The following is a 13,000-nucleotide window of genomic DNA, read 5'->3' on the forward strand; positions in this document are numbered from 1 at the left end:
AAGAAGCTCGAGTTCCCCGCCAGAGAGGCTTCCTGCACCGCACAGGCTGACAGGCTACAGATATAGACATTGAAAACATAGTGAAAGGTGTAATGTTGCTGGTATGATGTTAATATGACTGTCAACAGATCATTTTTCTGTCTATTTTTGCTGAGAACCGCACGCGTCACGCGGAGAAATGGGCGAGACCCCAAATCTCTAGATGAGGCGCAGTTGAGACGCGCAGCCGCTGAAAAGCAAGAGGTTCCGCGACACACACGCACTGCTCAAGCAGACTGTGTCCCAGGCGTAAAACACACTCACCTTCAGTCGGGGACAGATAATCCAGAATATCCTGCACAGTCTTTGGTCCTAAAACATTCATTGTGATGATCTCAGATTTCGTTCTTCCTAAATGCATCTTCTTCACAACATCTGAGTCATGAAACAAAGCACCGTTGAGCTTAACAAAACAGTTGGTGCTGTTGTAGCTGAGTCCATGGTTAACAGTATGATACACGTACGAGGCTTCTCTTGCTACAATTTTGTCATTTTCCACAGTAGATGCCACGAGGAATGCACCGATATTGATTGCACCTTTAGCTGGTGTGGCCTTCTTGTGCATTTCTGTGGACGCATGCTGAGTCGGGTCATTCTCACCTCCATGGCCAACCGAAAATTCCCTGCTACATAAAGTACAGAAGGCTTTCTTTGAGTCACCGCTGACGGGCTTAACCCACGTCTTTTTTTTTCTTTTTTACTTCCCATTGCTTTTTGTCGCTTAGTGTTGGAGTACTCGAGTCTAGGACTCGATCTCGAGTCCGACTTGCGCACTGATGAGTCGGACTCGGACTTGGACTCGAGCATTGACTGCATTCGGACTCGGAAGTTGAAGACGAGGACTCGAACTTGTTAATTAATAAAGAGGTTTTATATATCCGAATTTTTGCCGGTCAAACTTTCACATAGCCACACTATGATTCATTTCACGCACACAGCAGCAGCTGCGGCACAGACAGTGTACACACACACACACACACACACACACACACCCTGCAGTCGCGCACACAGCGCATAGACATTACAGCAACACACACATCGCCGTTGGTATGGTGAGTGAAGAAGTCACAAAGCTCGCAATTTGTAATACTTTTAAGTCCAAAAAAAGTATTTAGTTCTTATAAAGAAAATCAGAATCGACAAAAATCCAAGAAAATGCAATCGGTGTCTAGTCAACTGATGATCATCACAAGTTTCTGATGTCTGGTCGTATCCGTCTATCAGAGGAGAGAGACTTATTGCGCAGCTTTTTTTTGTCTACAGTGGATTGTAAACTGTACAGGATTAAAGTAACTCTCCCTGGCAATGTGTTTTGCTCTACTAGGTACAATAATAGGTTTAATCCAACATCCATCAATGTTAAAATGCACTTGAACGTATTTGGAGTTTTATCATCCTGTAAATAAATGTGTGTATAAAAGGATATTACACTGTAACCACTCTGTTGATGTACTGTTAGACACAGGTGGAAGTCCTCAGTTGTTGCCTTAAACCAAATGTTATCAGCTGTGACCTTTTCAGAAGTTCATCCACACACACAAAACCGCTGTGTTCTCACTTGATATTTTGCTGCTCACCTTGAGCAGCACAACATTACTGTGGTGTCATTTTTTACTAAATAAAACTTGCTTAAGTCTTGATGCTTCTGACACTAAACTTATGGTTCTTATGTGAAACGTAGGTTGTTTGTTCATAAATCCTGGATCTCCTCCCTGTCAGCAACAATGAAGGAACACTTTATCTAGTTTTAAAACATTCAGTTGCCTGTCTCATCAGGTATTTATTCATAAATTAATGACTTGAGGTGATGTATAAACATCTTAGAGTTTAATTCAGTTTTCATTTGAAAAAGTGATAAATGACTGTCTTTGTTTTTTTCAAACCACTTTGTTTGGTCAAAAACCAACACCAAAGACCTGGGTATCTGCAATTTGTATTTGTTTGCATGCATTTTATGTTGAATAAAGCGCTTTTTGTCTATCAAATTCAGACCTATCAGACTTTTTGCCTCGTGTTTCCAATCAGGGTGAAAGATGGCCTGGAAGTATAGAGGCTGACCAGTGCTCAGTCCAGCTTATCTGTCCTTGAGCTTGTTCTGTTACTGAACCGCCACCCTGAACCCAAGTCTGACTGAGACTCAGGCTGTGTCTGAAGTCACTCCCTAATAATTATACAGCACATTACATTTACTTTACACCATTTTATTTGATCGCGAGAGAGTGTGTCAGTATGAAATATACACTCTATATACTGTAGTTCCCATTGAGATTTCACGATGTAATGACAAAATAGTGTCTGTGGCACGTCCACGACTTTCTTCTAACAATCTCACAGTGCAATGTGTTGGATTTTCTAGAAAATTACTTTAATACAACATTACACCTGTCAGGGATTATGCAAAATGACTCATAGATGTCTAAAGTCTCTATTTACTGCTCACCACTGAATACATTATGCAGGGAAAGGTTAATGAGTGAAGGAGGGGCTGATTTCAGACACAGCTCTGGTGTATTTGTAATTCAAGGATATGCAAAAGACAAAATGCCTGTGCATGCAAAGTTTTATCTTCAAAGTAACTTTTCCTACCTAAAATCTTTCATTTTGTATCCAAGCAGGACTATGATTCAGTGGCGTAAGTGCTCGTCAGTGTTTTTCAAGCAAATGATGCAAATTATCAAGCTTCTTACAAAGTAATTTATTACACAAAACACTAAGTTTCCATTTGCGTTTTAACAAAATGCGTTTCCAGTCTCATACTGTGCATGTGATCATAATGCACGTAGGATTTGTATATGAAGCACACAAACAAATTTTTGACTTCACGTGTGCATCTGTTTGTTGAAATAATTAAAGGACTACGGGTCACAGTGTATAGGTACTTCACCCTAGTTGGCTGTGGAAACATTCCTCAGATCAGCAGGCAGGGCTTAAGCACTTAACTGTAGTTGGCAGGTATGACACAACAGGTCCCCTGGCTGACTTCTCTGATTACATAGTACATGTTGATAAAGGAGATTTCATTATGGCAGATTTACTCATGTTAAAGTACAAAAAAGTATTTTCCATAACCTCAAAATTGAATACTGACAGAACCTGACTACTTTTGCTTAAGACAAAAAAAGTAAAAGCATTACACCTTTAGTAAAAACTGGGGAGAACAGTCTTTTGTGTGGGTGTGTTTGGGGGGATTTGACCTAATGCTCCTTCTTTCCCCCTGTAGGAAGCAGTCCTCATGCCCCCGTTTACAGTAGGACGCATTTACTGTTCTTCTTTCCCCGCCGGGCTTGTAGTGCAGCCCTGGTGGCCATCTCGAAGACTTCCCTCACACCATCCTTTGTTTTTGCAGAGCACTCCATGTATCCAAAGGCACCAATCCTGTTAGCCATGTCCCGTCCATCCTCTGGTTTCACAGGTTCCTAAAGAAAAGGTCCAGACAAGTGTTAGGAAACATACATTCATTACTAGGAGACTGAGTGTGAGTGTGTGTGTGTCTGTGTTTGTTTTAACATTTTTACCTGCTTCATTTTGGCAAGCTCTCTTCTGGTGTGCTCATCGTTGCGCAGGTCCTTTTTATTTCCCACCAGTATAATGGGAACATTAGGGCAGAAGTGTTTCACCTCAGGAGTCCACTTCTCAGGGATGTTCTCTAAATAAGGAGACAAAAGACACCATCAGTCAGAGCACAGACACAGCTGTAGTGTGCATGATATATGTAGTGTGAAATGATATTTCTTAGTTGAGTAATTAATCGGGAATTAAGAATGTTGCACAGAGTCCTGACAAATTTCATTATACAATAAATGCCTTGGTAAGTGTGCACAGTTGTGATTTATAGCGGAGAGCAAACAGACACGTGGTGGGATAACATGTACCCGAGGAGGAGCATGTGAATATACTTCTCCGTGTCCAACAGATGTTCAGTTATTTTGTGTGTGGCTGGTTCTTTGCATTCAATTATTAAAGCTGTTTTTAACACAAAACCTTTGCCTGAATTCAGATGATATTAACTTGTATCAGAGAAAAAAAATGTAACACAGACACTGACACACACTGTCAGAGGTCTCTGGTTTCACTTACCGAGACTGTCGGGACTGTCAATGGAGAAGCACATGAGAATGACATCAGTGTCTGGATAAGAGAGTGGGCGCAGTCTGTCGTAGTCTTCTTGACCTGCTGTATCCCAGAGTGCTAACTCGACCTGTGGGAATAGTTCACAAGTTATCAACCACATGAAGCTGAACTGTGTTCAGGGAGTTTTGACATTAGACTGACTTACTGAGTACATACACACCAATATCCTCTTATTCAGGAATTCTTAGGTATTATACTTAGAGCACATAAATCATCCAATTTATATGACTGACATGAACAATTTTATATAAAGCAGTACATTCACTTAAAAGACAAACAAAAAATTATAAATTCCACACATTATTCTTCCTTGTCAAAACAAATGTTTTCATTTTCAAACTTGTAGCCTTCATCCCAAACCAGCGTTAGAGACATCACTTGAGACAATTGTATTTTTCACATATGCAGATGTACTCAAGACATGTAAATAGTCTTTGAGGAGTAAAATCTGTGGAGTTCTTCTTTAATTTCTTTAACCAAGGCCCCATACTGTCCAAAGCCATTCACTCCTGCAATAACTGTCTATGCCTCCTTTCGTTACTGAAGACTGGAATATCAATTATCATGATATGAAGATAAATCTCCAGTGTCAACAGTTTCACTATTGAAATGATGTTTAGACCTCAATTTTGGGCAAAAACAGAGACACAGACAGTAAAGCTTGATTAATGTGAGTGTTATTTTCTAATTAAACACTTAAGGCTATATATGAATTTTTAAAACCTTTTAAAACAACCTTAATTTGTAATTATTCAAGAGATTTTACTGCCATCTGCATAGGCACAAGGTACATGCATGTTGGAATTATTGCGTGGTTCAATCAGTCAGGTTTAAAAAACCCAACAAAAAACAAATTTACAATAAACTAACTTAAAAAATTAGATAAAAAAAATAAAGAGTAACAAACACACATTTGTTTTTTCAGCCCTAAGGAACCCGGTTATTTAAAAGTTTACCCAAAGTAAAAACGTATCTGGGTTTAAACTGATACATGTATTGTTAAATACTTATTCACAATCAGAATCATCTTAATTGGCCGATTATGTTTATGCATACAAGGAATTTGACTCCAGTTTAGTGCCTCTTGGTGTACTTACAGAGAATAACAACACAACAATCTTCAGAAAGATACAAAAGGAATGAATATACAGGGGAAACCTTTTCAGTGAACAGTAAACAGGATACAAACGCAAAGGTGTGAAGTTTGCAAAGAGTGTTGAGTTAATATTGAACAGTAAAAAAAAAAACAGGTTACATGTTACTTATACATATAGTAGGTTAAAATGTCCTTATGTTCCACAAGTCTTAAATCAATTGAAATCCTCAAGCTTTATTCCTATTAATCACATCAGTGGATCACACAGTATATAACCTGTACGTAACACTGTTTATGAAAGCGGGTGGAGAAGAAAATACAACCAGCAATCAGCTCTTGTTGTAATCAGATATTAAGTTATACAACGCTGATTCCTGGTCTGAAATGTGAGGAGAGCAAAATTTCTCATACCTGTTTGCTATCAACTTCAATGTCAGCAACGTAGTTCTCAAACACTGTGGGCACATAGACCTCTGGAAACTGGTCCTTGCTGAACACGATGAGCAGGCAGGTCTTCCCACAGGCTCCATCTCCCACTATGACCAGCTTTTTCCTGATTGCTGCCATAGCTACAGACAAGAGACAGAAAACAGCAGAGGTTACGACATAGGAACACTTTATCTAAAACAACTGCAGGGCCATTTTTTTTTATTGCATTCAAGGATTATGCAACTACTACCAGCACCAGCACTACTACCCCTGTGAGAAACGATGAGAGGCCAGTAACCTTCAGCTGTGTTGACACAACGCCAAACCCGTCTGAAACCAACACCCGAGGCTAACAATTTAGCCTTCTGTAGCAACATCAGCATCATCACGGATATTTATGGTCAGTCTGTCAACTACACAGCAGGTTTTATACAAGGCTGACAGTCTTTAGTTGACTTTGTCTTGTATTTTAAGTCAAATTAGCAACCTTCTTCCATGATGATACATTTCCGCTCCAGTGTTTCTGACCCACCCCGGTATCAAGCTTGACAAAGTCTTCCCTTTATTTGGTCTCACATCGTCCCAAAAAAACAATAAATGTAATATGTTGATAGCCGGTGTCAACAATATGATTAAGAATAACTGCAGTGATGTCTGACCTAGATTTTATTGAGCTAGGAGGCTGTTCTGTTTACCAAAGACTGAACGTTAGCTACCGTAGCTAACCAGCTAGCCGGATACGTAGCTAGTGCGCTAAATTTACATTTTTATCTGATTATTCAAAGGTGGTGTAGGATACATGTGTACCTCTGTGTGTAGATAATGAACCTGACGCCACAGTGGTGTGTGTGGTTCCCTTTTAAGAGCCAAAGCTCACTTCACAAACCGGGGTTTGCTACCCAAGCTTAGCTTAGCATAACGGAAGTCAATCGGTATGTTAGCTAGCTGGCTAGCGTAAGCAGAATATCGGAAGAAAATACACGTAAACAAACTATATGTAGCGATGTTATGACCACTAAAACACACTGACGCGGTGCTGCAATTCCACTTTACTTGTAAATACCATATGCTCACCCAGTGATTGATTTAAAATTTGTCCAAATGACTTCCAAGTAGTGCTTTGTTGGCCTCCGTCGCTGCTGGCTGACTGCGCTGCTGCTGCTGGAGGATTAACAGGAGGGAAGTGAGGGGGTGGGGAGAGCATAACAATACACTATTATACCAACACTAAAACATGGACTTTATCATGTAATATCTTATTATAATAATAATGAGTATCATGATTATGATAATAATAATAATAAGTATTATTATTTGTAGTAGTAGTAGTAGTAGTAGTAGTAGTAGTGGTAGTATTTCTATGTTGCATGCTTTAACATACAATATTTATGCTTTTATATTTTGTCTTACATGATTAAAGCCCCTTCTATACATTATTTACAGCACATATGTTTTGTATATGTCAGGACCTGCTGTAAATTACACAGGTCCCTATGCAGTGGTGGAAAGTAACTAAGTACATTTACTCAAGTACTGTAATTAAGTACAATTTTGAGCTAATTGTACTTTACTTCAGTATTTCCATTTTATGCAACTTCATACTTCCACTCCACTACATTTCAAAGGGAAATGTTGTACTTTTTACTTTTTACTGTTGTACTTTTCTCACATGGGTTCATTTCAATAAATGTTCAAATGATTCAATATTTCACCAAAAATCAAAGATTAAAGAAAAAGAAACCCAAAAACTGAAAACAGATTTATGTATCAGAACTTTGTTTTTTCTTCTCCCATTAATCACTTCACGACCCCTCAGATGTATCTGGTGACTCTTTGGAGGGGCCCGACCCCTAGGTCGGGAACTTATATATACTCATGCAGTGCTACCTGATTTCTTGGCCTCCGTTATTGCTGCTTCAATGCATAGAAAAATAAATACTGTTGATGTGAGATATGAATGAGTAGCAACAGCATGAAAGATCATTACAAACATAAACAGATGCTAAGTCCTGTAATAGTGAATCTTTTCTCATTTCAAGTATAATGAGGGCTGCATTTAAAAATAAAATACATAACAGAGAGCTTTTGAAAAAATGCATCCTAAAATAAAGTGGATCAATCATATTAGGCTCTTAGATCATTTATTTTCTGTGACTTCAGTTTGGATCATTTGAGTTGGTATATTTGCTCAAAAGATTTGTGCTTATATGACACATCCTGGTTTTGAACTGCCTGTGGGAAGTAGCCCTAGAGTCTGTCCATTCTTGATTAAAAGCTGTGTTTTCACTGTCTACTTTTCTCTTTTTAGAGCATGCCATGTGAAAAAACTTTTATTTAGCTGAGCTGATACTAAACGGTGACATGAAAACACTGCTGACCACTGACTGGTCAGTCGTTTATCTCACAAATTAATTTAGAACTATGCATCATGTCAGGACAATAGACTTTTTTTTTACAGCAGGCATTTTTATACATTATGTTAGGAAAAGCACACGTGTTAAAAATAACATAAACAACAGCTCTGCTCTATTGAAGACTCAAAACGTCACAACACTGAAGCAGCTAAATGGAATTCAGCCATAGTTGATTTTATTAACACCTGTGCATTTCCTGTGACATGTCATAATGTCTTCTGTGAAAAAAGGCTTGTATCAACTAAAATAATAATAATAATAATACATTTAATTTGTACTGCACTTTTCATTCTCAGTGAAACTCAAAGCGCTACAGTATTAATAACATAGAACACACAACATAAAGAAAATAATATGAGTTAAGATGAAAAAGCCTTCCTGAATGGAAAGGTTTTGAGACCTTTTTTTTATAAAAAGAGTCTAGGGTCTGTGCTGCCCTCAGATGGTTTAGGAACGCTCAATCCCCCGTGGTGCAGAGCTTAGTACTGGGGGCCGGACGAGCAAGCTGCTGGCAGATCTGAGGCTGTGAGTGGAGGTTTGTGGTGTGATTAGTTCCTGTAGGAAGGGAGGCACATGTCCGTTAATGGATTTGTATGTAAGTGGCAGGACTTTGTAGTGAATCCTGAAGGAGACAGAGAGCCAGTGCAATGAAAACAGAATTGTTGTTGGTGTTCTCTGTTTGTGTTTTTGCACTCTCATCAGGATCCTGGCAGCACTGTTCTGAATGTACTGGAGCTTCTCGATGCTCCTGCCAGGGATCCCTGTGAAGAGCTCATTGGCTTTATCTCCTCAAGGTAACTACTTGAGGAGATAAAAGCATGGGCAAGTTTCTCTTCATCTGACAGGGTGAGAGGGGGGTGGAGTTGAGAGATGTTTTTGAGATGGTAGAAAGAGGTTTTGCATAGATCTCTTATATGATCATCAAAAGTCAGTTGAGGGTCAAACCTAACACCCAGAACCTTAGTACTTAATGTACTTTAGTGGTGAAAATTCTCCAACAAATTTGCAACTAATCAAATTACCACAAACCAGCTTACAGGCAGTGTACCTGGAACTTGTGGGGATCTTACAGGTCTGAGTCACTTGTGCAGTTTTCCTCTTTGCCTGGCTGCTAATCCAGCCGTGTAAGGTAGTTGTACATTACTTGAGTGTTTCAACTTTATGCTACTTTAGACTTTGTCTCCTCTGTGTTTCTTTGACATGAACAGTATATGACAGCTATAGTTACTAGTTACTCTGCAGATTAAGATTTAACAAATATAAGATCAGCAAATACAATATGATGCATTGTTGTAAAATAGAAAACCCAGCAGAATATAAATATGTATTTATGGCTCCAACTCAACCAGCCAGCTGCTTACACATAACAGATCTATAATTACTGCCCAATAATAAATATATAATCATATAAAACTCCGAAGGGGGTCATTCTGCATTATAAGCACTTTTTCATTTTTACTTTTGAATGCCCAACTTGAAACAAGATATTTTTTCTATCGTGGTATTGCTACTTTTACTTCAGTAAACCATCTGTGTATTTCCTGTATGACTCCATATATGTGGACATATGCAGTTGGTATAATATTGTTTTAAGTCTGCATTAAGGAAGACAGAAGAAAACTGACATATACATTGTACATTAACATCAGCTACTGCTACTTCTGTTAGCCTTCCTGTTAGACATAGTGCACTTCTATGCTTTCACCATGCTGATAAAGGTTGTAATGAGGAAAGTGTCTCAGCGATGCTGCTGCTGATTATTTAATTACAGACTGAGAAATTATTTTAATACTTCAGATTGACAGGTTGAAGTAGAGAGAGACAGAAAGGTGGCCTGCTCTCAGTTGGGGCAGCAGTGTATTAATAACTGCAGCTCGTACTCTAATCCTGATAAGAGGCTTTCTCAGCACTGCTCTGTTCCACCTCTTGGAAACCAAGGCTGAGCTCATTTATGAGCAGCGAGGTCACAGTGAAGTGTATTAAACCATTACTCTATTCTCCCTCTGGGTTGCTCTCTACTGCCTGGGGTCTCAGACTGTTCCAGATTCACAGTCTGTGTGGTAATGGAGAGAGACCCTGATCCATATTCTTGTCTGTGTGTCCTGCACCGCAAAGATAGAGACCCTCATATGTGGAAAGGATAGTCCTGCAGGTAGTGCAGGAGCCGCTTTGGGAGTGGCAGCTGGTCGGGGCAGTTTGTGTGTCTGTTGATGGTGAGGCGTGTCAGGTGCTGCAAAGAAGGGAAGGCCTCAGGTCTGCAAAGGGGGCGCATGAGCCTCAAAGGCACGCCACTGTCCTTAGCTGTACACTGGACAGAGCTGGGCTTTGCTTTGGGGTGGATGTTGTCCTCATTAGATGCCTGGTCCTGTGGTGTGCGGCCTGAGCCAGTGTAGTGCTGTATCAGACTGAGAACATCAGGGAAGGACTGCAGGTGAGGCAGGCCGGGGAGGAGGGAGTCCAGCCAGAAAGAACCCCTGTTGTACTCTATTCGTACACTGGTGGGTCCACAGCGGGTCTTCACTGACAGGGCCAGCATGTACTGAGGGTGGCTGCTGTCCCGCACCAGGAACGTGCCTTCAGACTTTGTCAGGAGAGCATCCCGAGCCTCACTCGCTGAGATGGAACCCCAGTACCAGCCTGCAATAAGACAGGTGGTTTTGATATCAGTTTTTAATTAATTTTTCACTTTAATTTAGTTCTAGATCCACTTGTTAGGCTGATTCCTCTTTTCACCCCAGTTCCTTCTGCAATATCACCCCCAAAGCCTTTAGTACAATATCACCTTCCAAAATGTTTATCATGTGCTCATAAGTGTCTCTTAATCAAATAAATAATGCGTATATGAGCTGGACTCAAACAGCTAGATGTTATATTTAAATTAAATTAAATTCAATGCCAAAATGAGAGAGGCTGCTGGTGTACCTGAGGTCTGTAGATACTGGAAGGTGGTGGTGATGCAGCAGAGGTCCTCTGCTGGGTCCCAGGGTGGAGGGGAGGGATGTGGGTAGCATGAACCTCCTCGCTCCTCATGATGAAAAATGGTCACTGCCCGGGCAACCATCTCTGACTAACAGAAGCCCTGTCAGGACAACGTTGATGTTGGAGCATCCACATTTATCAACATGTGTCAAGCAAGATTTAAGAAGTTTATACTGAATTTTGTTCCAAAAACTCTGTGAAATAAAGTAAGTGGTAAAAGTTTTCATATCAGTCTTTAAATGCATATTTTGGTTGTACAATTTTATTTGAGAAACCATCACAATTATTACAAAAATGAGAGACGAGACTATCATTGTCCAAAATTAGCAAACAAACTAGAAAACCAAACAATACCAAAAAAAGAGGCAGAAGCAAAAACTATACACACAATAAACAACAACAATTACATAATAATAAAGTTTATATAGCTTTAAGCTCGCTGTCTAGACAATTCCTGTATTTTTGTATTAATAAAAAATGCCAGAATAAATCTAATTTATGCGATTGTTTTTAAATATTCTCACCTTAGATTACAGAAAAACATGAGGATTGCGACCAGTTTGAGAAGCAGTTGAAAAAAACAGTCCAGAGAAAAATCCAGCAATTTCTCACGGTAAATAATTAATTTTCATGGGCGAATAGTGTCGGATAAAGGCGCAACAAAAACTATAAAACATTCATAATCACTATCTGTTGTAGTCAAATAAAATGAGAAAGAATATCACCGGTGGTCTGCTGAAGTAAAAATGTGAGCGAGAAGCGGAGCGGCTGCGTTTTATTCAGTAAAGTGCAGCACAGAAAACAGATCAGTTGAGTTTGTACTGACGGAGGTTCCAGGAATCTGTTTCCAAGAAAGGTTTTGTGTTTCAGCGCCCGCAGTGACAGACAGGCTGCAGCCAGCAGCTCCACTGAGCTGCGTCAACACGCACACTGTCCACACACTGAACTTCCTGCTCAGATTTCACAGTGAAACGTACTGATGGTACAACTCTATGAAGAAGGAGTCAATCCTTGTGCAATGCAGAATAAGAATAATAAAAATTGCATTGCATGAGAGGAGTACAGGTGTTGTAGATAAGTCCTAAACCTGCTTTGAGAAATGATTTCTAAGTTTGTAAATGGCCTCATATAGCTGAGAGCAGGACCGTATGCAGGATTTCAGAAATACAGAGGTCATTACAACCAAACCCACCTCAACATTTTGAGTCTGTGAAGTTGTTCTGATTATTTAGACTTAGACAATTTATTTCATTATGTTTATAAAATGTCATTTTTCATCACAAAGTCTTGACTGTTACTTCAGTGTGAATGAACGGACAGATAAACGGACATGAAGATGGCATTGTGAAATAAAATCAGACTTTAGATGAGTGTTTGGGGCACCGCTGCCCTGCATGTTTTAGATGTTTCCCTGCTCCAACACACCTGATTCAAATGAATGGAGCTTGATGATGAGCAGATCATTTGAATCAGGGGTGTTGAAAGAGGGAAACATCTAAAACATGCAGGACCAGGACTGGAAAACACTGCTTTAGAGAAGAACATTTTGAAATAATATCTGCTTAAAAAGAAAAAAAAGAGAAAGAAAATAAGCATAAACTCTGTTATTGTCTAAAGAAGCAAGATGAAACATTTCACAATAGTTATTAAAATATATGTCATAGTTATAAACTATGTTTGTACATATTTACATGATTATTATTTCATGATTTCTTATTAACAATTTAATATTGAACGCTTTGGGTCCCCAAATAAAATAGATACCTGTGGATCTTCAAATCTGATTTATAATAATATAATATAATTTTAATTTTATTCTGATCTATAACTTACAGCAGATTATTATTTATTATTTCTTTCATCACTTGTAATGTAAGAATTTTCAACCTTTTATGTTGAAGGCACAGAGCAT

The 13,000-nt window shown here is 39.2% G+C and overlaps 2 protein-coding genes across 2 annotated transcripts; both read right to left on the bottom strand.

Moving 5' to 3' along the window:
• Window positions 1-2,715: 2,715 nt before the first annotated feature.
• LOC121893909 (transforming protein RhoA) lies at window positions 2,716-6,877 on the bottom strand. The gene is made up of 5 exons (XM_042406079.1): window positions 6,770-6,877; window positions 5,678-5,835; window positions 4,117-4,237; window positions 3,555-3,685; window positions 2,716-3,455 (listed from the first exon to the last, which is right to left on the bottom strand). The coding sequence occupies exons 2-5, from the start codon at window positions 5,831-5,833 to the stop codon at window positions 3,282-3,284; spliced, it is 582 nt and encodes a 193-aa protein (XP_042262013.1). The 5' UTR covers window positions 5,834-5,835; window positions 6,770-6,877; the 3' UTR covers window positions 2,716-3,281.
• A 1,934-nt stretch (window positions 6,878-8,811) lies between these two features.
• Window positions 8,812-11,960, bottom strand: LOC121893910 (cytokine-inducible SH2-containing protein-like). The gene is made up of 3 exons (XM_042406080.1): window positions 11,613-11,960; window positions 11,032-11,188; window positions 8,812-10,746 (listed from the first exon to the last, which is right to left on the bottom strand). Exons 2-3 carry the CDS (start codon window positions 11,168-11,170, stop codon window positions 10,235-10,237), a joined length of 651 nt encoding a protein of 216 aa, XP_042262014.1. The 5' UTR covers window positions 11,171-11,188; window positions 11,613-11,960; the 3' UTR covers window positions 8,812-10,234.
• Between the last annotated feature and the right edge of the window lie 1,040 nt (window positions 11,961-13,000).

Source organism: Thunnus maccoyii, chromosome 3 (assembly GCF_910596095.1).
Source record: "Thunnus maccoyii chromosome 3, fThuMac1.1, whole genome shotgun sequence".
NCBI classification, from domain to species: Eukaryota; Metazoa; Chordata; class Actinopteri; order Scombriformes; family Scombridae; genus Thunnus; species Thunnus maccoyii.

Coding starts and splice junctions, on each gene's coding strand:
- LOC121893909 (XM_042406079.1), bottom strand. CDS start 5,833: ATGGCAGCAATCAGGAAAAAGCTGGTCATAGTGGGAGATGGAGCCTGT. Junction 4,238..5,677: donor TTGAAGTTGATAGCAAACAG/GTATGAGAAATT, acceptor CTATTCCCACAG/GTCGAGTTAGCACTCTGGGA. Junction 3,456..3,554: donor AGCTTGCCAAAATGAAGCAG/GTAAAAATGTTA, acceptor CCTTTTCTTTAG/GAACCTGTGAAACCAGAGGA.
- LOC121893910 (XM_042406080.1), bottom strand. CDS start 11,170: ATGGTTGCCCGGGCAGTGACCATTTTTCATCATGAGGAGCGAGGAGGT. Junction 10,747..11,031: donor CCAGTATCTACAGACCTCAG/GTACACCAGCAG, acceptor GTCTTATTGCAG/GCTGGTACTGGGGTTCCATC.